This window comes from Xiphophorus maculatus, chromosome 10 (assembly GCF_002775205.1).
Source record: "Xiphophorus maculatus strain JP 163 A chromosome 10, X_maculatus-5.0-male, whole genome shotgun sequence".
Lineage (NCBI taxonomy): Eukaryota > Metazoa > Chordata > Actinopteri > Cyprinodontiformes > Poeciliidae > Xiphophorus > Xiphophorus maculatus.
In genome coordinates this window covers 5,538,745-5,564,445 of record NC_036452.1, presented here as the reverse complement: position 1 = coordinate 5,564,445, position 25,701 = coordinate 5,538,745, and the positions used below count along the sequence as shown (strand labels likewise).

The 25,701-nt window shown below is 36.0% G+C and overlaps 1 protein-coding gene across 2 annotated transcripts in view; it reads right to left on the bottom strand.

The window, feature by feature from the left end:
- The window catches only part of LOC102228210 (protocadherin-15-like), a 295,528-nt gene that overhangs the window by 39,720 nt on the left and 230,107 nt on the right, over positions 1-25,701 (bottom strand). For both annotated transcript variants that reach the window (XM_023340889.1, XM_023340890.1), the window contains exons 32-34: positions 11,151-11,260; positions 10,130-10,270; positions 5,777-5,904 (exon numbers count right to left, since the gene is read on the bottom strand). In XM_023340889.1, the coding sequence (XP_023196657.1) occupies positions 5,777-5,904; positions 10,130-10,270; positions 11,151-11,260 (379 nt within the window). The remainder of the gene's footprint in view (positions 1-5,776; positions 5,905-10,129; positions 10,271-11,150; positions 11,261-25,701) is intronic.

Here is a 25,701-nt window from a genome sequence, read left to right as displayed (position 1 = left end):
TGTGCAAATCCATTAATCTATTCTGTCATTGTGGCTATCAGCTCCTGCCCAGACAGACAATGACTTATAGCAAGATGTTACAACACAGAAATGCATACTGCATACAAAGCTCTCACACACCCAGTACATCAGAGGTAATGTAATGATATATATATATATATATATATATATATATATATATATATATATATATATATATATATATATATATATATATATATATATATATATATATGGGACAAGGGAAATTAAGCTATTTAGAAAACTTAAAGTCAATGTAAAACAGTCCAACACAGACTGGCGCTAAGGAAATATCCTCTATACCAGTGGTTCTCAAATGGGGGTACGCGTACCCCTGGGGGTACGTGGAGGTACTGCAGGGGGTACGTGAAGCTTTTCGAAATATCTTTAAAAAATCAGTAGGCTCCTCATAATAAGTCTTGGGAAAAATTAGTTTGTAAAAAGTTCGATAAAATATAAATGTGTGTTCATGCACTGAATTATTATTTATGTATATATTTAATTTTGTACCATTACAGAGACCAATATAAATTAGCAGCGTTTTGCATATTTCAGTTTTGACTGGTTTTATACCTTCCTGGTGGTCACCGTCTTCTGTTTTTCTTTTTTGTTTAACCAAGCAATGTTTGCAATATGGATGTATTTGTCAGGTTCACTGATATAAGTTGTTTGGCTTTAATAAATCAGACAGTGATTTTACAGCACTGTACCTCTTTTTTATTCCAAAAATGTTTTGTCAGGGGGTACTTGACTAAAAATATATTTTTAAGGGGGTACATCACTGAAAAAAGTTTGAGAACCACTGCTCTATACTACACTATAATATAATACACTATTCTATGCTGTAGCTTTACAGTATGCCATACTGAATTATTCTTCGTAATACCACACTGTGGTATTATGAAGCTCTCTTGTGCCTTAGAAATAATCGTTTTGACATTAGGTAAAACGCACATTTTAGAAATCTTGCTAAAAATGGCTTAAGGGTGTTTCTTTTTTTCCCCTCCCACAACCTTCATAGTCTCTTCTCTGAGAGTTTCAGTCCAAGAGGTCTCAATTCAGTTTCATGGCAATAAAACTGGTTGATAAGATTCAAAATAATTGACATGAGGGTTGATTATTTTTGCTCCCTGTGAGATGCTCCCAGATAGGTCCATTTATGTTCCAGAATCATTCATTTTCCAAAGAAAAAACTCTGGATTTTATGTATCCCTGCTTTTAAAGAAAATACTGTTTAACATCTTTGTGCTAATACAACTTTTGCTGTCATACTCCTTTTATAAAATCCCTGAGTAAAAATAATTATGAAGGAACTGACATAGAAAAACAAGAAGCAAAATTGTGAAGTATTTTTAAAGTGTGCTTAATGAAAAGAGTTGAAAAGTGTCTCCTCTAAGTAGCAATAATAATACCAAAAAATGCCTAATTAGAATTTTTTAAGTAATCACACAGTCATAACCCTCAAATGTGTGATGGTAAATATTGATACACTTTACACTTTTTAATATATTTCTCTTAAACTTTTTGTATATTTCTTTATGCTGATCATAGTACAACAGTTTTTATTTACATGTCTGATCACAGTTGAAGAAGACAAAATGTGGAAATGATGGCATGATAATGATCACCCTTCCAGTTAATCTGTTCATGTTCTACAATCCAAAACATACTGACTTTCACTTAAAAACGTGTAAAGTAAAGTTAAATTGCCTTATTTTTACAGTCAAGCCTCACAAACAATGCTCCTCTGCCGATGTGTTTACCAGCTTTGGAAAATAATCAACCATGGAAGCTGTGATAATTGGCTGGTGCCAATTATCCCAAAAAGGTAAACAAGAGCCGGCCAGACACAACGTTCCCTCTGCCAGGTCAGAATGAAAATTTCATAGCTTCAAATCCAGATCAACATGAAAACTTAATTGCCTCTCAGCCGGACCTCGCTCAACCTCTGGTCAACTTTTTATGTGAATTCATTAATGACTTTTTAGATATGTATCCCAACAAACTGGAACACAGCTGTCCAGCTGTAGCTATTGGCCACAGTAGCGTTGCCATATAGTGCATTTGTAACATGGGGAGGAAATTGTTTTTGGTTTTGTGTTCCTCTTGTTCTGACTTGTTCCTCTTTGCACCCATCAAGTATTGACATCAATGTAATTGCTGTATGTTTCTGCTCTGATTGTGAAAACTAGCTCATCTTTTAGGAATACGAAGAAAAAGGTCTTTACTTTAAGCTTTTGACAGATCAAAGAAAACAAACTACTTTGAGTCATCCAACAATAGATTATGTAGTATAAAATCCACCTGACAAATAAAACACCCCAACATTACGCTTTTACAACTCTAAAGCTGACACTTTAGACAATTCACCAGAAAGGAGTGTCAATTTACCACCTTTTACAAGTCTTTGAATTAGACAGTAAATAACAGGCTTATATAAGTGCAAGTGATACTAATGTACCTGCACCGAATGCCCTCAACTGGAAACAAGTTTTGATGAAACAGTAAGCACTGTGGCTGCTACATCAATTTTAATTACAGCACTAATGTGTGAACAGGGAGTCCTAAAAGTGCTGTACTTGGCAACATTCAGTCTTAGTTGTGTCTGCTCCACAAAAATTTTTAAAACCTGTCTGGAACCCGGGGAAGCTTTAAGCCTTTCTCTTTCCTTCGTTTCTAAATCCGTAGTTCATCTCCTGCCTCCTCTCACTGTCTTAATCCTCAAAAGTGGATGGCTATAATGAAACACAAAGGGGATAGAAAACAAAAATAAGGTAATAAAAATGTATCATCTCAGCACCAAACATGCTTTTTTAAACTCATGCAGCTGCATCATCAACCTATTTAGATATGCTATTCTGTTTCATTTAGTACTGCAAGACGAGCAGTTATGATTAAAACTCCTATTTTTACTTTCGAAACGTTTGCCAAGTGTCTTTCATAACATAACAAACAGCAGAGATTAAAAAAAATGGGATACATACAATAAATCAAAAGGATTAAAATGTGTCTTCTCAATCACAGCTCCTCCATCAAGCCATATCTCTCCAGTTTCCTCTAGTCTAGGTGTACTTAAAAAATGAAGCTATCAGTGTGCTAAAATGGATTACTTGTTCCTTGACAGCAGGAGGGAGGACAAAAGAGAGGAGGCACAAAATAAAGGCTTGAGAATAGTCTGAAAACCCATCCCATCTTGGCCTGTTTCTCTAGAAACCAGAAGTGCAAGAATCGAAATAAAACAATGTTCTGTGAGCATCTAAATGCTATCCAAAAGCATTTTTGACAAGACTGCTTCAACTGGTTTTCAGTGATGGTTTTAGACCTACAGCAACATTAGCTTTGTGGGAATGTTGAAATCAGAAGCTTAGTGATTTACTACTAGAATCTAAACAATAAAACCACTCTTATTAACACTTTCCTCTGCTTTGAAGCAACAAAGTTTCAGACATTTATGTAAAACTGTATTATTGAAAAATGATAAAAAAGACATAGAGACGTGCCACTCCAGAGCTGTATGTTTTTACTGGTTTTATAGGATAAGCTCCAAAAGCATCTTGGAAGGATTTATGAGAGGACAGAGAGGCAGCTGAAGGAACACTTAAACATGAACAGCAGAAAGGCACGACAGTCTGCTCTGATGATATTTGCACGGATAATAAAAAAGGAAACCTGAAAAACTTCACAAAAAGATTGAAAACTCAAATTGATTTTGCAGTTTTAATAACTGAGGAGGTCAGGCATTGCTGTGGAATGTAATGTAAAACAGAGCAGTGACTGTTTTTTTGTGGCTGAGCATGGTGAGGTGTGATAAGGCTGCCATCAGGAGCAGCATTTGGAAAACTACATACGAAGGATATTAGTAGATGTGTGATGACTGAAGGGATTATTGCTCAGACAAGTCGTCCTTCCCCATGTTTCTCACAAGAAGACATGAGTATGCATAATGTGCCCAAAGTTGTTATGAAGTGTTTTCTTGTCCCCACAGAGAGAAGGTTAACTGCAAAATTGTCAGCCTTGATCACCACCATTCTATATTAAGAAAAAAAAACTTCCTTGCAACTTTCATGGGTATTTATGAAAACCATGAACCTGGTGGCTTATCTCAGCTTCAGACAGTTTTTGACCACAGCAACAGAAGTTCCAACATAGACGAATTAAAGGAGGTAAAAATGACATGTTTGACAATGTTTTAAAGGTTGGCATCGCAGCAAATGATTAAAGACAGGCTAATAAACACAAACAAAACTTTAAACATTGTTCAGTACACAAACAAAATGTTTGCACATGTAGCGTAATATTTGTTATCCTAACGTCGTTTAACATTCACGTGTAAGAAGAACTGGTTAAAGTCGTGTCTCTACTAAAGGAAGTAAAACTTTGATCAATTGTTCATGCAAATGTCCAGAGCAACACTGTACAGAACTGGACATCCAAAAATGATGTCTCACACTTTCTCAAGCATGTACAGCTTTCAATTTCCCCTAAAGTAGTTTTCTATGGTGGCCCATGTGTCATTTCTCAATCTCCTCCTAAAATAATCCAGAATCCAAAATCACCGTTATGGCTTTCCATCCTTTAATCGCATTTTTAGATCATGGCATAACTCTGTATTTAAAAAAACAACAACTTTGTGATGCAAAAATCTCTTCCTCACAAGCACAATTTGACACAAGAGATCCAAGTTTGCAGACTGTTAAAAACTTCTTGGATGATGGTCATAATCCATGGTGGACGGAGTCCAGCCTCATTCAGTAATGTTATTTTGAGTACATCAGTCTTCCTGAGAAATCCATTTTTTTCAGCGACTTCCATCCAAATCGTAAAATTGTGTTCCTTTCCCCTCAAGTCTTCCATAATATTTAGTCTATTGCATTGATGTAATTTTTTTTTCTGCAGCCAATGGCTGGTTTATGAAAGCAGCCAATTTAATCATCAAAATAAGTTGATAGAGGAAAAATTTGAGAATGAAATATAACTAATAAACAAATCCTGTAAAAATTTCCCTCGCTTAGGACCATTTTGGGCTGGTGAGAACTGGTAGTTTCCGACACAGCTCGATTTTCCCTGCTGCATCATAAACTTGCATTCTTGCTCTGAGATCTTTTGTGACATTTGAGTGTTTCCTACATTCATGTCCAAAATTATGCTTCAGTAAATAAGCATGAAATTGAATATACAGCCAATTTTCTGTAGTAAACATGTTTAACAGAAGAGGGCTAATATTTATTTAATCTTTTTTTTTTTCTCTTTTGTACGAAAATAATCTTTTGTGTTTGCAACAAGTGCTAGCACACTCCCCTTCCTCACAAAACTATCACTTTAATCTGGGTTCAGTCTGTTATGTCAGAGTCATCATGTAAGATGTAATAAAGCAGGGATGATCTTAAAGATAATTAAACACCAAAGGCCAGACTTTTATGCAAGTGAACTTGTTTGAGTCTTTTGTGGAATCCAGCTTCATTAAGACATATTGCATATTTTTTTAAAGGTAGAACTTGAAAGGAACAGCCTTGTGATTTATTTTGGATGCTGAAAGATATTTTAATGAGACTGGATCACTCAAACTGTTCATTACGATATGAAATACCTTGCAGATAGGCAAAAGGGAGGTTTTTCAAGCAGTAGATAAAGAGAAACAAATGTTGATGTTATCAGGCAATCTTGTTACATACCGTGCTTCTAAAAACTTCAAACACAAGCAAAAGACCCGGCAAGCAGACAGAAATTATTACCACTTTTAGACTTTTTTATTTACCTGTACTTGCAAGACCGAGGTGAAAGTTTTGGCATCCTCTCCAACTCCTCCAATGTAAAGAGATCTGGTGAAAACTGGTGGGTGGTCGTTCTCATCCTGGACATCAATCAGCACCCGGGCTGTGTTAGCTAAAACACACAAACACACCAAAAACACAATATGATACACATGTTCTCCGGATCTAAGGAAAAGTCAACCTAGTTGACTGACTACAAGTACAGTTCCTGCACGAATTCAGACTGGGCCAAATCTGAACAAGAACAATGGCAGCTTTGAAATGGAAATATCACAAGCACACTGCAAAAACATAAAATCTTACCAAGCATTTTTGTCTTGTTTCTTGAGTAAATATCTTGAAATAAGGCAAAACTAACTGAAAAGTAAAAAAAGTAACTTCTCTGCAACATATTGTAGCTTATTTTAACTTAGTAATTATTGAATGTAGATTTCTTATAAAGCACAAGTTCCATTTACAAATGTTTTTTTTTAATTTGTAAGACATTTTTCCCATTGTAAGTGAAAAGATCTGCCATTTTTTTCATTTATATTCAAGAATCTATAAAACTAATGTGAAAATATAGTATAAAATAATATATAAATAAATAAAATAATTGTAAAATAATATATAAAACTAATAATAAAAAGTCCCATTCAACTAAGAAAAAGGGATGCAAAATTCTGAAAAGTGTGGCACAAAACTGCTTTTATTCCGGTAGACACATACAGAAATCCCATGAAACTGAATGCTTCCACCTAATTAATCAAGTAGAAGCTCTTTTCCTCCAAAATCTGAAAACAGAAGCAGTATGGTACAACTGCACACCCACCAAGACATTGCTGCAAAACTTAACTGACTGCTGTAAGCATAAATCAGAGAGGCAGACAGGAGGCCAATGTAACTCTGAAGGAGCTGTACAGATTCACAGTTCAAGTGTGGCAATCTGTCGACAAGACTGCTATTAGTCAGGCACTTTAAAAGTCTGGGCAGTCTGAAAGAGTAGCAAGAAGAAAGTCATTGTTGAAAGGAATCCCTAAGATGTTACATTTGCAGTTCACAAATTGTGGGGATGAAGTTGCTCTAGTAACACAAAACTTCAATTAAACTTTTTGGGCTGCAAGTAAATGGGTGGTGAAAAAAACTGACTGCATATAACCCTGAACACACCATCTATATTTTGAGGAGCAGTGTTGAAAGTACCATGAATGTATGTGCTTTCCTCAAGTAGTCCCAGTAAAAGTGAACATAGTCAAAGCTACAAACCAATACTAAAGTCAAATGTTTTAGGTCAAAGCACAGTCACGTGTTAGAATTTCCCAAAGTACAGATACAAAGTAGATTATAAATCTGTTGCTGGATTTAAGCATTGAGGTTTACATACACTCTACATCCAATCTGAAAGAGGTTGTGTAATTTTGTACAATAGAATCAGCGAAAACTCCAGTCACTACATGACACACCCCAAAAGACTTGTAGCTACAATTTCAGAGAAATTTTTTTTTTTTTTCAAATACATTTCATTTCAATTTACAGTTGTACACTTTGCTGTGTAGGTCTATCACATAAAATTTCTAGAAAACACATTAAACGTTGTGATTTAATGTTCAAGGAACATGAAAGGGTTAACATTTCATTAATTAGTAGCAAAAGATCCATTAGAAGTCTAACGCTTTTCACACTTCCTCAACACTATAAACATGTTCGAATGAATGAGTCAATACGTTATTCAATAATATAAGATCTGTTGGTGAAATATGAACTCATTAATTCTCTAGTACTTTCCAATTCATTTTTCAGTTCAAAACTCAACTTTAAAGACTTGTTCAAATCTGAAGAAGCCTTTCAAGGATTACCACGAATTTTCACAATTTGAAAGCTTGTTGTAAGAAACACAAAGAAGTGTAAACATGTTAATGCCATGGTGATGAGTCACATATGGCATCACATTCCCGCCAAAAACTAATTAAGAATTAAGTAATCACATTATTATTGTCAGTAAGGGACCTAACAGGAGAAGAGTGGATGGCATAATCTAAATTCAAACCGAAAAAGAAGAAGAGGTGGAAAATGATGATGATGATGATGATGATGATGATGATGATAATGATGATGAAGACGGTAAGGAAAAGGAAATATTTTTCTTTTCCTTATCTTTTTATTCATCCTCCGCATTTTCTTCTGCTTCTCCTAGACCAAGTTCTGTGCAGGCTGTCACTGGACTTTCAGCGGAAAATCCAGCTAATCAGATTACTTATAAGAGGTACCGCGTCCAACTGACAAATATGCCCACTAAACAGAGAGCGAGCACAATTTTCTGGCAAGAGTGTACAGCTGGGTGGCAGGAGCCTGTTTTACCACTTGGCATTCTGGGTTCATGGGCTTCTAAATAAGTGTAGCCTCAATTAGAGCTATGTGCTCTCTTGATTGATATGTGCGCTGCTGTGATTGTTTAATACACTCCTCAGGGTTTTGGCAGGTATGTGATGCCATAGACATCTGAGAAAAATGCTTTACTCATACTGAATTCTGTCAATCCTGCAGATTTGATTATTTCTCTGTACCAAACTCTGTAAATGTAAGTTATTATCTCAATCAATATGTTAGATGATTTTTATACATGGAAAACATTATTTATCAGCACAATTAAATGTAATTGTGGTTCTGCCAAATTCATTTCAAGAAAAACATTAGCTAATGAATCAGTGATGAAACTTGAGATGACTTGCTTTGGAACTCGGAAATTCTGAATGACACCTGTATAAATCTGCTTTATAATCCACCCAACAGCAAATTTAAAAAAAAGAAAGAATAAAATCACAAATCCATTAAATTTGAAATGAGACAGTTATCCTGATGCTACAGAAAAGGAATATTGATACAACAATAATAATAATTTAAAAAATCACAACACAAACACTAAAATGAAGAGAACACAAGCACACAAATCTGCAACATCCTCCAGATGCAACGCTGAAACCTTCATGTGAAGAAGCTGTATTAACTTGGAGTCCGATCGATTTTTTTGTTTGATGTGTGCAGGAAAGAACTGGAGATCTGCAAATGACACAGTGATTTGCTGCTTTAATCCCAGCAGAATTCTTGAATTCAAATCGCTTTAATGAAATGAGAACAGCATGTGGTAAACACCATAATTAAAGAAGATAAACGAAGGCTCTGGAGCTGAGCTTCAATTAAGAAGAACACAGATATGAAGTGAAAAGAAGTAAAAAAAGAAAAAGGACATAAAAGAGGAGACCAGTAGGAAAAAAAAGAGGAGAAAGAATTTGAGACTAATTAGATCCATTTTTACTTCAGCTCTAATTATAAATGAAAGGACGAGTTGTTGTTATTTTTCTTTTAAATGCAAATGAAGGGGTATGTGAGACCACAACAAGTTTGATGTTGAGCCGAACAGAAGAAAGCAAAGCCTTAGCAGATACAATCATCGATGTCCAAACACCAAAACAAGGTACATGGAGCTTTAGGATGCTACAAGCATCTTTACAAGTTAAAAATAAAATGCTGGTGTACAAATGCCATGACACAAAGTTCGCAGCAAGAGGAGAAGACAAGCTTTACAGAAAAAACCCCCCAGTAAAACCAACAAGCATCTCATCTATAAAAGACGATGCCAAATACTTGCTGAGAAAGGAAAGCTGTAAAAGTCAATGGCCTGTCTTAGGCAGAAATATACCAACTGATAATACATGATCAACAGTTCTATATTGACATAAGGTCTCAGTCAGACTGTATTTAAATGGATGTGAATCTGGCTCCATGATTATTCTCTATTGCATACAGGTTGATTTATTGGAACTAAATCTGAACCAGAATGGATTCTAAATAATTAGATAGAAGTCCGACCTGTCACACATGAGACTTCTTGTCATCAGAAAAGAGAAAAACAAAAAAACTACCAGACATAAGACTGTGGATTAGGGGAACCGTTTTTGAAAATTATTTTACAAACCATTTTGAGAGTCATTGTGTACTCTAGCATACACTCACTAGTCAGTAACCTTATTGACAGAGTGACAGATCTAATCTGTTAATGTTTCACATTCAATCTTAATATTTTTTTTTTCTGGTGTATTAGATACTAAAATGGTTAAGTTTTTTTTGCATTTTATTTTCAAAATGTTCAAATTCCAAATTTTTAATACATTTCCTTTGTATTTGGATTAGTGTTGCTTTTTAATCTGTCTGATTTGGGTCTTATATCTTGGAAATCCTTCCATATGCTTGTCATAATAGCTTGCTAAGATCTCTGACCAGAAATACAAAGACAAAAAAAAATGTTGTACTTTAATTCATGATTACAAGTGTGCAGCATTTCCACCTGTAGTTCCACTTACACTTTGATGGAGCTCTGAGATTTGATGAGACCACCTTCATGGAGTCTGCTTCCACCTTCAGAACATAGCTGGAATTGGTTTCATAGTCAAGGGGCTTGGCTGTGGAAATCTCCCCAGTTGTTTTGTTTAACAAAAACACACCTGGGGAGAACAGAACAACAAAACGTTTTAAAACAAGGTAGTAAAAAAGTGCTATTGCACAGAGGGAATGAGTGAGGAGTCTTGTAGCGCAGTGGTTCCCAACCTTTTTATTACCGCGGACCAGTCAAGACTTGGCACTTGGCAAATTTGCTGCGGCCCGGGGAGGGGGAAGAGGAACTGACAGATAAGCCTTTTGTTGTTGTGGTTGTTGTTTTTTTTTCCCGATTTTCCCTTTACGACAATCTTACAACGTCCTGCAGTGTGCGGTGTGTTACATGGTGGTGTGTTGCATATGCCCGATCTAAAATTGGGCATATCAACATTGTCTTGGCCCAATTATCACAGGCTGTGGGGTTTTCCCTGACTGGGAGCGAGAACGCAGCCTGTTGATGTGTTCATTGCCTCATTAGACAGCCAGTCACTATAACATGCAGAGCGGGCTTGGAATGTGGGAATCACCTACCAGGATAAATCCATTCTCCTGTCTCTTCTCTGGGCCTTTTCCCCTTCGCAAAGAAACTTCCCAAAGACATCTGATCTGTTTCTTACTCATTTTGCTGCTTGTGGACTCAATGTCGGCGCGCAAGAAGTAACCAAGAGAATCCGGTTAAAGGATTTGCAAAATAAAAGATCCTCCAGACTCAAATAATACATAAAACGGAAATATTTAATTATTTCTTGCGCGGCCCGGTACCAATTGGTCCGCGGACCGGTACCGGTCCGCGGACCGGGGGTCGGGGACCACTGTTGTAGCATACAGTGAAGAGGAAGTTGTGCAGGGCGGTCTGAGCTGTAAGAGATGTTTGACCAGGAAGAAGCTTTAATGCCAAAAGCTGGAGCAGCGATGAGGCTCTGATAGGAAAACTCTGAATGCACTCACCTCCCTCATTGCCTTCGACGATGGAATACACGATAGTTTGATTGACAGCTGCTGCCATGATGATTCCCACTGGGGTTCCAACAGCAGCCTCCTCACTCACTGGTGGAAATCTGGAAAAAGATCAGTCAATCAATATTAATAGATTGGAAAACTAAATATTCGTGTGTCGACTGTTGGCCTACTTTTCCTCAAGGCGTAACTGAGATCTGGCAAGGTAGAAAAGGCTGTGAATTAAATATGAAATATCCAATATATATATATTTTTTTTTTCTCTTGGCAGAGAGAAAATCACACGCTGTGTTCACAGATTAAAAACTGGATGGCAATAGGGCAGGATGTCAATCTTTAAAAGTATTCTGAGATAAACGGAGAGCTTGGTCCTCAGTAATTACCCTTTTAAAAACAGCTATTACACAAACCTATACATCCTTGATGCCATTCAAAAAATAAGCACAGAAGTTAAAACATCCATAAGTTAGTTTTCAAAAAATCTTGAAGTAGCAATTTATGGCTTATTATCTGAGCCACAGTTCGACAGTATATTATACCTCAATTAACATTGCCAGGTTTAAAGCAAGTTCAGATTACGAGAGAATATCTGATAAATTACGCATCTTAACATGGAATGAGCTTGGAACAACTGTAACCTAAGCGAACAGATCATCAATCTGAGATGCAGTCAAGACGGCCAATCTAACTGGAGGAGCAGCAGGGATCCAAAGATCAGGAGGGAAAATCCGTTTATGAAACAACTATTAGTTCTGAACACCACAAATCTAGCCTTTATGGAGAAGACAGTCATTATCTTTCCACAGTGTCAAATAATGTTTGCCAGTAAAATGTGTTGAGTTGCAGACCTATCAACAAAAGACACATATACAGATCAGCCAGTCATGCTGGCTGCTGAACTGCATAAATACAAGAATTTTCATTTTATGCCTACAGTATTTCATGTTTTCTGGCTTTTCATACGTTTGGACCGTAGGTGGAAACTGAGGGGGAAAAAATCCTAATGGCAGGTAGAGAGCATGCAGACTACACCAGATGACTGTGCAGTAACAATACCAACCGTAGTATCATTCCATGACTTTCCTGGGTTAAGATATACAACCCCAGGACAATCATTTTTTCCTATACTATGGATTTAAGCATATGCTTCATTTTTATAACAATGCTCATTTTGTTCAATTAAACAACAAACATGAGCTTTATTGGATCAATCCGCCTCCCGGTGCAGGTGGTGGGCAGTTTTCTGTGCTTGCATTTTTGACTGATTTTCTTTTTGAACCTGCCAAACCTCAAATTTCCAGCAGGTTTTTGTTCCATTAAGAAAGCCCACTCCAGTCATTAGGCCAAGCGTCACAGCTGGCTAAGCTTTACAGCAGGGGCAACCAACTGGCCAGGTCATCAAGTCATCACGAAGTGATAAATTATGTGTGTTGAGTGTGTTTGTTCACTTCTGGCCAAGTCAATTGCTTAGTGAACCACCTGCTCTACTTGAGTAAATAAATATAAAACAGAAGTCTATTGAAGAAATGTGGTGTGTAGGGAAACTGCAGACAGCCGGCTACTGACACACAAGCATACACCTTACAGACTACACAACCATTGAACCATAAGGTCACTTGGTTTATTTGAACTTTTACCAAAATACATGTAGATGTCAGTTTTTTCTGAGGAGTAGCATGAAATTCAAATTAGAATGTCATCATTTAATATTTTAATTATTTATATTTGGGCTCTTATTAATGTTCTAGGACAAAATGTCTTTTGAAAAAAAAAATCCACTAAATCACATTGCAAAGAGCTGCTCTTCAGTTATTCAGCAAAACCTCAAGAGCATATAAGAAAATTCACAGCACACCATTATGAACTTTGCTGCTATTTTCTCAGCAGAACAGTGTGTTTCTTACAATCGTTGGTACTACTGACTTGTTTTCACACCTCATCATCCGACAGATTTAGGAGTTCTCTTTTGTCTTTGGTATAAGACCATGACCCATTCCTCCTGCTAGCGCCAGACTTGTTTAGTGATAACCTTTGATTGTTTTGGTTGTATTTACCCAGAATGCCCTGTGTCATCGTTCGTTTCCTGCTTTTGGAGCAATCTCCAGTCTGCATGGTATTCACATATGCACTCGAATTGCACCAGGGATGAATTTGATGAAAGCGGACCAAATAGGACTGATGTTAATGCCTCCTTAGGCTCGCCTCCAGAAACGTTTACAAGTGGTTGCCAGATGGGCTGATAAAAATTTTGAGGTAATACACCAAGACCAAAAGCCAGCATTTTACTAGTTTTACTTAGCTATGTTTCTATGGAGGAACTTTAAATTTAGGTTTGACAGAAAAATAAATAAATGTTCTACTGGTTTTTGTAAACATCTCAGTAGACTGTAAATTCAAGTACCTGATTTGACGTGTGGTTCTTGTCGCTAAGGTGCTAAGGCTTGAAAGATGTTATCTAAAGAATATCAGGTGATTTGTGTGATCAAGGTGAAGGTAACAGGAATGGACTGATGAGTCCTAAACAGTCCTATTGCAGTCCTAAAATCTGTTCGGTATATATTTTCACATAATTGCTCCAGTTTTTCTTCTGAAACAGTAGGAGTGGCTGCTGAGATTAATAACATCGTAAAACGTCTTAAACAAAAGTATCATATTTCATCTGAATAGATCAGATTTCCCTGATGCAAATAATTAAAAAATGAATGCATCTAAATTGCTTCCAAAAAATAAATCTATTAACCAGAGATTTAATAGTGGGTAAGCATTGTGCCATGGTGTGCAAAACTGAGCCTTTCCCACATGCAATTACACGTACCATATTAGACAGTAAAGCAGAAGCTATTACTCATAAAAATAAAAAATATTCTCATTTGCAGTCACACTTATAGAAGTACAGATGGGTGCAAAGCTGCCTAAACTCATTCCACATGAAAATGACTGAGTTATTTTAGACATTTGCATAATTCACTCAAAACCAAAAAGTTTAGAGCTCAGTTTATTCAATTTAGTTGGTACAGCAGCAGCACAAATGAAAACCTATATTATGAAGTAATATAGGCTTTTTAGTGCTGTTGTAAAAGCCTCCCTTTGCTGGTATAGTTCTCTGTTGAACTTCTTGTTTCATAGTACACACCATCTTGACTTTCGTCATGTCTTCTCCATAGAAACCTACATTTTCCACTTCTACCCTGTTCATACACATCACCCTCTGCATTTTCTTCTCTGCACCTTCCTGTTTTTATTTCCCTCAGCTCCATATTTCAATTGACATCTTAGCAGACCTCAGCTACCTTTAATATCCTCTAGTTCTATCCTCTCCAAAGAGGTGACCAGATAAGGCTGAAAGAGCAACTTGACAGAAAGCCTGTACATCCATAAACTGACAGAACACAAAAACACACTGGATTCCATTTACAACAAAGTCACAACAAATCACACAGTAAAGTACACGTTAAAAGTCGAACACAGCTGATTATGCAATCACATTCCCTCACTCTGATCAGTATTCTGAGTTGGGCTAATGTAGTGCACATGAACACATCAGATATCACCTTACAAATTGCTAAATATTTTACCAGGCATATAGGTTTGGATTTGTCTGTACAGAAAATGACATTAATTTCCACTTCATGTCATTTTTTTAAATATTTAATCTTTCCATTTTAATTGAAGTGTACCCCCGTCAGTGTATATCATACCTGCCTGGCGATATTGAGAAATTCAGCAAACAGGAGTCTGTTTAGTCTGCAATAGAGATCCCTAAAGAAAAAGCTTAAAAAATAAATCATGCTCCAAATGTATTCTTTGACCACGAGATAAAATTCTTTCAGACAAATTGTGAGAATGATTGTTATAACCGTATCGCATTTTATTATACACCTGGAACACCCATAATGAAACACGGTCAAATTTGTGCTGCTGTGGTTATAGAGGCACTACAGTACCTTTTATTCATTCACGGGGGAGTTAGCTGTCAAATAAATGCACTCACATACCTGAAGAACACATTCTGACTAAATATAAGTCATGGATAGCCTAACAGAACTCTTCTCATACGCTTCCTGCAGTGAAGAGGGGAACACAATAATGAGAACAGTGATCAGTTGTGGCAGTCTCTGTTTGAGGGTCTTTCCCTCATTGCCACTGGCATTTATTTGTCTCAATCATTGTTTTTTTTCTGCTGAGAATTCGGCTTCCATCATTTCGAATAGATTATTTCTTGGTTGCCACCTTAATATGACCTCTAACAGGAGTGCGAGCTGTACTTTCCACAATAGAGAGATGGCAATATGCATCTCTCTATTTGTTGACGCAGCGTTGAAGAAAACGCTGCGTCATGATTGGCAATTTTACGTAAAACTAGAAAAAGTTAGTCTATCATAAGTACTGGTCTGTACAGTGAACAGCCATTCAAAAGTTGTTTGCGTGCATACAACAGGGTGTCACTCCATATACTGTCAGCTGAAGACATGGCCGATAATCAACCAGAAAATCCAAACACTTTGGCAATATATGTCCTGTCCTTTTATGCTATAACAGGTTTTATTCCCAGTATTTGTTTTGTTCAAATATAGTAAAAATGCGACAAAGTTCAATGGGAAGGGTCTAGAGTAGAAAACAAAAAGATGACTGAGGGATCAACAGAATAGGAACATATAGAGTCGTGGTCCATTTTTCTACTTCAATGAACAATATTATAAAAAGGTAAGAAGGTTTTGTCTTGTTATTTTACTGGCAATATACATTTAGAACGTTATAGTTTTCATTCAGTACATATAATAATCTGTTTTATAGTTTACATATTTTAATATCTATATTTTTTTTAAACGCAAAACTATTTCAGTGCCTAATGATGACTGAAAACAAAATATACAAAAATGGTTAGAAAGTGAACAAAGAAATCAGTGTGAAGCAAGAAAAATTGGTTGAAAATTTTAAAACATCGTGAACTGAGTGATAAATGGTGCAAAACCCACTAAAATAGTTATCCAATTCACACTTAGACTGTTGATCGGTCCTGCTTGAAGTCCTGGCTGCTTTCACACAGACAGATCGCTACCATGGATGGATGTTTCTCTGCAGCCTTAAACCTCTTTGGTTCGCTGGGCTCTGGAGAAAGAGCCACATTTCTACCTTTCAGCCTAGAAACAGCCTTGTTCCTGAGGAAAAGAGCAATAATGATGGTCTCTGTGTCAAAGGTGCAAAGTGGCTTTTTCTCTATTCTTCGGAGAGATTGAATCGATTGTGCCACATTGCATAAAAGTCCCAAAAAGGATTGTTCACAATCAAAAAACTGTCTTCAGACTAAAGCCATTTCTAAGTAGATGTACTCTCCTGCAAAATCACCTTCCAAATTGAGGTATATGAGAGAAACAGAAGAGTGCAAGAAACAGCCTACTCAGGAGTTTCTTTAGTCAGTAAAGAGGCATTATTTTGCCTATTGTGAGCTCAGGCAAACCTTACAACTTCATTGTATTTTTTCCTCTGCCAATAATCTTTTATATATGATGTACATATAAGATAAATCTATATATGTCCTATAAATTATAGAAACGTTTTTGCAAATAACATGCAAAGAAGGAAGGCACTTTCTCTGATAATGTTATGTCTAATGAGCGCCGAGATATGAATGAAGCTTTAGGAAGAAATTACACTTAGTACATATTTGCAAAAAGTAAAGTACAAAGCCAAGCCAAAGCCATTTTACAAAATATTAACTATAAGGGGATAAAAATAAATATATTCCTCACTGTTTGTAATATTTCTATAAAAAATTAGAGCCATGTATTATTTGTTTGCATTGATTTGTTGATCTGACATATTAAAAGCCAATGAAATAAAATTTAGAACTTCAAGGGGTGTGAATTCTTTCGCAAAGTACCGTATAACGTTACACACCACAGCATGTGTAAAATCGTGCTCAAGTATTTTCTAGTAAATACATTTACTCCAAAGATTTATTTACATCAAAGCATAAAGTTAGGCAATAATACTATGTGTTAAACAGTAAATATAATCAGTTCATACAGTGTTGTTATATGTCTCGTGAGCAGAGGAAAGCAGAAGATTCAGGTATACAAACTACAGCTTTCAGAAACAATTTGGTGCGCTCTCTCGCTGCTACCTCATCTGTCAGTTTATCTGTAGACTCTTCTCTTTTCTAGACGTTTGCTAATTGACCGCAGGATTTCCATTAGGAGTCTGCTGAGCCAGTAGTCTCAGCTCTCTGCAATAACAACCTTTAAAGATTGTCTCAGGCTGTTTGAACCGCTTCCTTTCTGTCTGTAATTTAAAGTTTCATGGTTCAATACATATGCGACAACAATTTTAAGAGAGGTTAGAGAGATATAATGGTTTTCTTTAGTGAAAAGTTGTATTTAAGACCTGTAGGTACAGCACGAGTGCAGCTGGAGAATTCTTGTCACTACAAAGAGATTTTCAGATTTTTTGTTCTTCTGCATATCATTACCTAAACAGCACAGAAAAACTTCTTCACTACTTACAATTTTTATCCTTTACAGGCCAAATCCATGAAACTCTGTCCATTCAACAGTCCACCAACCTTAAATCCATAGCAAGATCCATATTTGAGGAAATATGGATCAATTAGACATCAAAATGAGATGATCTTTTTTTTTTAATCACCTGAACTTTTTTATGCAGTTGACTTATTTGCATGTTATTGCTACATGTTAAGCTGGAGTGTAAACTGTGTACTTCAGAGTACTGTGGTGCAGCAACTTGTGCTTACACACGCCAAAAATTGCACACGGGAACATGAAAACATTTTTGCTACTCAATGATAAATTCAGATCTTTTATGTCAAACCTAAATGTTTCATTAAATGAAACACAAGTAGTGTGATGTTCTGGGGAAATTCAGATATTTCAGAACATGGACAACTTGCTGTTTTTAAAGGAACTCCAAATACTGCTCTCTATCATAAAATCCTGAAGGAATTTGTCCTTGTGACCTTAAATTCAAGCACATTTGGGATATGCAGCACAACATTTACACACCATCAACTGCATTTCTTAATGGCTCAGAAAAAAAGACAGTAAAGGCTTTGGTGTGATGTAGTCAAAGTTTGGACTCAAGCCCGATTGAGATCCAGCTCCTCCACAGTGACTTAAAAGATTTATTTTTAGTAAATATTTCTTTCACAGCACCGTGTCTCTTTTACACAACCCATTGTGACCTCTCTATGTTAATCCTCCTTCCTATTACTGTTGTCCAGCAGAAAGGTCTCTGAAACCTCCTACAAGGAGTGCAAGACATAAAAGGTTATCACTAAAGAAGCTGGCTGTTCATCAATATGCATAAAGCATATTACTGAAAATTTGAACGTTATGTAAAAATGTGGAAGAAAGAGTTACACAAACAACAGAGATATTTGACTGTGAAGCAAAGTCCATTCAAGTATTTGTGGGAGATTCAGAAGGTGTGTTCTGAATGTAGAATCAATGTTTCAAAATTATTTCACCTGGTCAAAGCAGAAAAAGAACGTTCCAGCTCTCTTGCTCAAAGCTACAAAGTCTTGTTCCAATGAAAGCTAAGTTAGCTTTTTATTTATATACTTAAGAATCCAGAGTCTGTAGAAAGAGTGGAGAGGCGCAGAATCCAAGCTGCTTGAGAGTGTCCTTCATTAGCAGTATGTCGGTATCATCAAAAAAATAAAATGAAACACCACTTGAAATATATCACTCCGTGTGTAATGAATTTATATAACGAGTTTTACATTCGGAGTTGAATTAGTGAAATAAATTACCTTTCTTTGAGGTGCTGCAGTTCTGTAGAGGAGCAAGTGTACCATCTTTCGCTGCCACTAAATCGCCAGAAGCATCTCAAAATCCAAAAGAAAGAGCTTCTGATCTTATGCTAATTCATTAAAATGCACTTATTTACTTTCTTAATTTTTTTTTTATCCCCAAACCTGATTTTAATTTTAATGTAGGTTTTTTATGTCTTATCTTCCTAACTTCTCAGCATAGTACTGCTGTAACTGTTAACCAAAGGTCTGAAATCAGAAGGTATACACGTACCTGGAGATTCCGTTAGTATCAATAATAATATTTCTAACATTTTCATATTTCCCTTGATGCTTTATTTATGTGACACTAATGAGTTTAGTGAAAGACATTTATTTTGGGATGAAAAAAAGAAAAGATCATAGTTGCATTATAGGCTGAACTTAACAGGACAAATATTTATTTTGGTGTTGAAACAGCATATATTTTGTTATTAAAATTTTTCTTTGACATTCCTTTAAATTTGGGCATACAAGAAAATTAATGACTACCTCTCATATCCACAACTGTTATTCTCTTTGTTGCTACTATGCATTTAAAGACTGAGTTGTTTTTAGAACATAAATCATCCTTTTTATTCTTTTTTTTTGGTTCCAAGTGTACTAAATTATTTATCTTTCTGTATGAATTATTACAGAGTATCTTTATTTGTTTTCCTTTCATGCTTAGGAGACGAAAGATCTGAAAATGCATTAAAATATGATCGTTTTGCTATTGTTAAGTCTTTTGTTCTTGTCTGCTCTCAGTCTTGGTACAATTTCTCATTACCGACTTCCGTTTTTCTTTGTTTTGAAATATTTTAGAGCATCAATGACAAGTACGACTGGACAAAAAAGATTGAGGATCTTCTCCTGGTAACAATCCTTTGAATCAGGTAATGAGTCGAAGGTGGGGCTCATTTGGAAGTAATTTAACAACAATGTTGGATTAGCTGTGAACTCATGACTCAGTAGTCAATTAAGTTTTCTTCAAGCAGCTCCTCATTGATTCTTTCAAGAAGGAAAAGGCGTCTAATTTAACAGCAACTAACTTAACAAGCCACATGCCGTGTCTGCGTGCCTTTCCGTATTGAATCTCTTTTGAATGGATGGTATAAACAGTTGTTGCAGTTGACAGGGAAGTCATACCAAAGGTCAATTTTTAGAATCTCGTACATAAGCTAAAGAAAAAGATCTGGACAGAGGTTTGGTGGAATGCCTCCATCTTGATTTTTTTTTCTCTTTCTAGTCAAATATTTTTCTTTTTGTGGGTCAAGAGGAGTATGTAACAAATATTCTTTTAGAGTTCACTCAAGAGAAATAGAACCTCACATTAGACGTTGTATAATTCCAAACAACACAAGTGCAATTCCTTTAAATGTTACAAATTTAACAGGTATTCTGAAATGTGATTCATGAACACAAAGTAAAAACATATTTTGGTCACTATAAACCACATACATACAATGAAGATTGCTCCAGTAGACTGTGTGGATTGGTTGCATTGTTGTTTATCGTATGCTGTTGTTTTTTTAATGATCACTTTCCTGAAAGCATCAAATCCAGTGTTTAAATTTTTAAAAATGTTGCAGATCACAAGCACTAAATTCTGTCTAGCAGTCTACTTAGTCTACTCAATGTAATTGGTATAATCAAGCAACACTATGTTTATATTGGTGCATATGCCAGACCCTTTGGGTTTAAATTCACAACCGTCATAATGAAGTATTCATTATATTTACAATACATGCATTTTTAATGCAATGTTCCAGGAAATAAGTAGAAGGGAGAGAGTTTACCCAACTTTAAGAATGGGTCTTAACAGTTATATTTCCATTAAGTATGAAAAAGATGGTTAAATTACCGGAATCCTAAAATTTAGTTTTTTGGGTATTTAGAAACATGATTGTTGTCACATTACATGCACGTTTTTATGAAGCAAACAACACATTTTATTATTAAATCCAATGAATAATTGCTCTACTTACCAGGCTTTGTTTCTGTGCAAACTTCAAATATTGCTAAACATTTTACATGCTAATCTTTGCTCTTTACTGGAACTAAACTTCAGTCACTGCAACAAGTTAAGTCCAAGAACACAAAACTTGACACTGACAATTTAATGTAGTGAAGATATGCAGTCTAGTCATGTCATGAAGGAATCTGTCATTACAAGAACCTTACGCATTTTTAAGAAGCCCATTCAGAGTTTTCCTTTGATCTGTTAGTTTGATAATTTTAGGATCAAAGGCAAGAAATATGCCAGTGCGTCGGTCACAGGCCAGTGAAAAAAACGGAAGCACGCTCAACAACCACCTATTCAAACGAAAAAGATGGAGGAGTATGAATCACCCTTCTCACGCCTTTCTTTTCACCAAGTTTGGTTTAAGGTCACAAAAAGCTGCAGGAATGGAGATTTATGCATTCATGCCACACTTGCTATTTTGCAAGCTTTGAGGCATTCACATTGGAGGCCTAATATATTTTAGAAGCATGCAAGTTGTTTGATCTGGTAGAGCGAGAGTGTTGTTCACCTGCAGCAGTTTTGCCCAATGTCATTTTGTATTTCCACTGGACTTTTATTACATTCTTGAGGTTGCTCCACATTGTTTGAAAAACAGGAAGTCCTCATCCAACTGAAAGCTGACAAACAGGAAATCAAAACTTGTGAAAGATGTCTTCATGTGTGACTGCACAGATGCCTGCCTCAGCACTGACTCCGGGCGGTGCTTGTCATGTTTAGAGTGTCAGTCTACCTCTGCCTGTCAATTTCAGTTTTTGTAAATCTTCCTGTCCATCTGCATCAGCACAGTTCTCTATTCAAAATTTCACCTACTTGTCTGCTTGTTTGCTTAATCTACTTCAATCTGTCAGCCTGTCAGCTCATCTGCCATTTTAAAGACTTATCATGCAGTATGTTGATCTGTCTGTGTGCGTCTGCCTATCTGCCTGTCAACTTTAATGTGTTTTTGAAATGCTCTATGCTGACAGTGATGCCACTTCTTTTTTCCCCTTCAAACTTCTATATTGCAGTTCTTTCCTTTCCCCTATTTCCCTCCTTTACTAGCACTACATGTCAAACAATTCTTTCCAGCGTCCTCCATCAACCTCTGATATTGCAGAACTTTGTGCCTCATCCTTTCTTCACTTGCTTCTGATCTGAGATTGATCTTGTAAACAGTTTGTTGCCAAGTGTTGTGCTATTGTAACAAATTCAAAATAATTTGTGCACACTTTTTTACTCTGCCTATCATAATCTAAAATGAGGAATGATGCATTTCTTATGTGTTTGAAAGAAAAAGATTGTTTTGTACTTCTCTGCGCCCCCAATGCACTTCTCTCTTTGCCTGCATCCTATTTCTTAACTCACTCCGCTCATCTGACAGAACCCCACATATGAGCTTCCTATGAGCTACGTAGCTTGAAGTTGTTTTTTTTTCATATTAACTGCATATAACTGTTGCTTGTAAATGTTGCATTTACAAACAACATTTATAAGTTGCTTGTAATTGTGACTTAAATCCTCAAAATTAATATATTTTGATAAATGCCTCAACTCTCAGTTTGAACACAGCATAATTAGCCCAACGGCAATGCAGTAAAAACACAAACCTTGCTTGATTGAAAGCCTGCTGGCATAGCAACAATGACATATGTTTACCTTTTTTTCTGCAGCTCATCAGTAGGTCTCAATGCAATGCAGATATCCTCTGGTTTTAGATTTTAAATGTTGGGGTTCTGTGGCAAAAAATTTGTGACGTTTACTCTGAAAAGCAGTGTTTAACCTTCTTTTACTCGTTATTCAGCACTGTTTCATTACATTACACTCTCATTTAAACAGCGCAGCATTCTGTGCTCCCACCACCCACCAGTCAGACGCATAACAGAGAAAAGCCCTATACAGTTTGCAGATTGTATGCTTAATTTCTGTAAAGTGGGACATCTCATATGTACTAATTTAAACGCTAATTCAGTTGGCATACGGGTTTAATGTTCCACAGTGTGATTAGATGGATAAATTTCTTGGATGGCTTATTTTTCTGTGCTCAATTAATCAAAATGAATGCGTTAAGGTTCTAACTTCTATCATTTTATTTCAGACAATTTGCGACAGGCGAAAGAAAACTATTTCTAGTTGGAACAGTAACAAATGAAATGGCTTTAATGTGAATTAACTTAATTTAGAACAAGTTCCTGTCAAGGATGAACTGACACAGTACTGATCTTTTAGCAGGATAATTATCAGAGTATTATGACCAATTGTCACTCATGAGAATAGAGCATCAGAGAGGATCAAGGCATCTGGAGGACATAGAGAGACTGTTCAAAGGAGAATAGTCAAAGGTTCTGTTCTCTGTACGTTCCAACCTTGTTAAACATTATTAGAAAAGACAAAAGGCTGTCAAGGTAGAAAGATCTAGGAAAAAATAATTGATAGCAGACTTCAGTAATTTTGTTAAAATTATTATTTATTAACGAGATTTTTTTTTTCCTCCACTGAAAATGTGTTTATGCCACATCAAAAAAAAGAAATAATTTGAAAACTTTTTATTCATCTGTGTCTTGGATTCCAATCAAAGTGGGTGTTAGAGAGTATTGTGCATATGCAAATAAATACAGGATTGCAGGAACAGAAGGAGTGTAAGGGGAGTTTTAGTTAAAAGTGAGAAAGCTGCTGAAACCTGCTGCGTCTGCATGTGGAAACCGATTGTATGTGGTCTGCTCAGTCACAAACTCAGCGATTAGCCACAGAGAGAATATCTCGAACATCCTCTAAAACTGGTGAAGATGATGAAATTAAACTCAGAAAGACCTTGTGGTACGGCAGATGTGGAAAACAGGAATTGCTCTCCATGGATAAAGTGGAAATGGGATGTGTGGGAAGGTTGAATGATGAAAGGAAACAGGTTGGAGGGAGTAACATCAGTGTAAAATGTCGGCTAGGAGATGGTGAGAGGAAACTGAGGGCAAAAAAAAAATTGGCATGTTTCCGATTTCTGGACATCTGTTACTGCCCCCAATTTTTTTGTTTTTCTTCATCCAGCAGGAGTTCTCCATTTGACCACGTCTCTCTTTTCCCAGCAGCATAACGGTTGATGAAACTGGAGATCTGACATGAGAGATAACTTAAAAATATTGTCATGTGTCTGACTAACGTTAATGTTAAAGAAACTCTGATTCCCGGTTCTATTAGTGGATCTTTCTCTGGTGACCATCCTTGATGTGCTGAAGGCACTGAAACTTCAAATTCCTGAATGTATTTGTCACAGATGGTCAAATGACAACAGGCAAAGATGCTCCTCTAGAGCTTGAAAAATAATAAAACTTAATACATAAAATTGCTGCTAAACGATGCTGTTTTTTGTCATTAATTTCTAAGGTTGTACACTCTGTGAAGGAGCTGTTACACCACCTGCTTCACGCACGACTTTGCTTACAATTATTTGCTTGATATCCTAAGTATGACAGCTATATCAATAGCTCTTAAAGCTACATCATTTAACACTTTCTTAAATCGCCATGAATTTAAGATGGGTAAATCTTAATCTTATTAATATTAATATTTAAATTAATATTAATCTTAAGAAAAGCTTAGTCTGTGAGTGTCTACAAGTGATCAAATAAGTATTAGCCTGATTAATAAACAAATTGACAATTGTCAGCTGGAACAATGGAAAGCATTGAAGATAACAAAATATGTGAATATTCATAAGTGCAGACAGGGTATCTGTATGATTAAGGACGCAATTAAAAACGTTATCAATGGGTTAATTAATACAGCATGCAAATTCCTTTTCAGTAGACGCTTGTGAGATAATACAGTCATTGAGTTGGTGACACCTATTCTGCAGAACTTTATGACCTCTTCAAAGTCTTTACTAAGTTGTATTTGATGCTTTTTATAGACATAATATGTTTCTGTAGATTACATGTAATGATTTTATTATCTGACTTTAACAGATGCTTTTATCGGAATGAATCAGGGAGATTATTTTACTCTTTCACAATCTGCAGCATCACATGTAGACCTTCAATGCTATCCATATAGTCTTTTAACTTCTATAGTAAAATATTAACTAATGTGATGCAAAAAAAAACCTGCTCCAAGTTGCTTCCACCTGCTGGGTTGATAGGCTTGTTTGTTTCTGCATGTGTTTGGTTCAATCTACTTTGTTAATAAAGTGCAGAAAAAAAACAAATACTTGAAAACAGTAAAATTCTACAGCTTTTTGAACTATTTTGTGTGTGTGTGTGTGAACATATTCAACAAAATGAGTATATTATGTTCCTGGTGTTGCAATGGATCTGGTCCCAATGTATACTTGACCTTGTAATTATAGCTGCATGTCTGCCTCGTGCTTTGATTCCACATTTTCTAAAGACTGTACATATAGGAAGGACAAAAAAATCTTAAGATAACTACATCATTAAAGATTATACCTCAAAGCAACCTGTAACTGCATAGGATGGATCTGCTGTTTCAGTCACAAGAAAAGCATTTTTTGTTGCATCAAACTGGCAACAAAAACAAACGTTGAGTCATTTTTGCTTCCTAAAACCCTGAAATAAAAAAATTGATCATGAACTGTGCAAAGCAAAGCAATGAAGAGCCTGGATCTGAATATTTCAGTCATCTTCATTTACTTTTGTAATAATGCAAAGCAGAAGTTGACAAAATTATTCTGTCTGTTCCCAGACCAAGATTAAAGATTTAGTCTTTATTTCAATTTTGGTGCTCCAGCAAAGAAACAAATA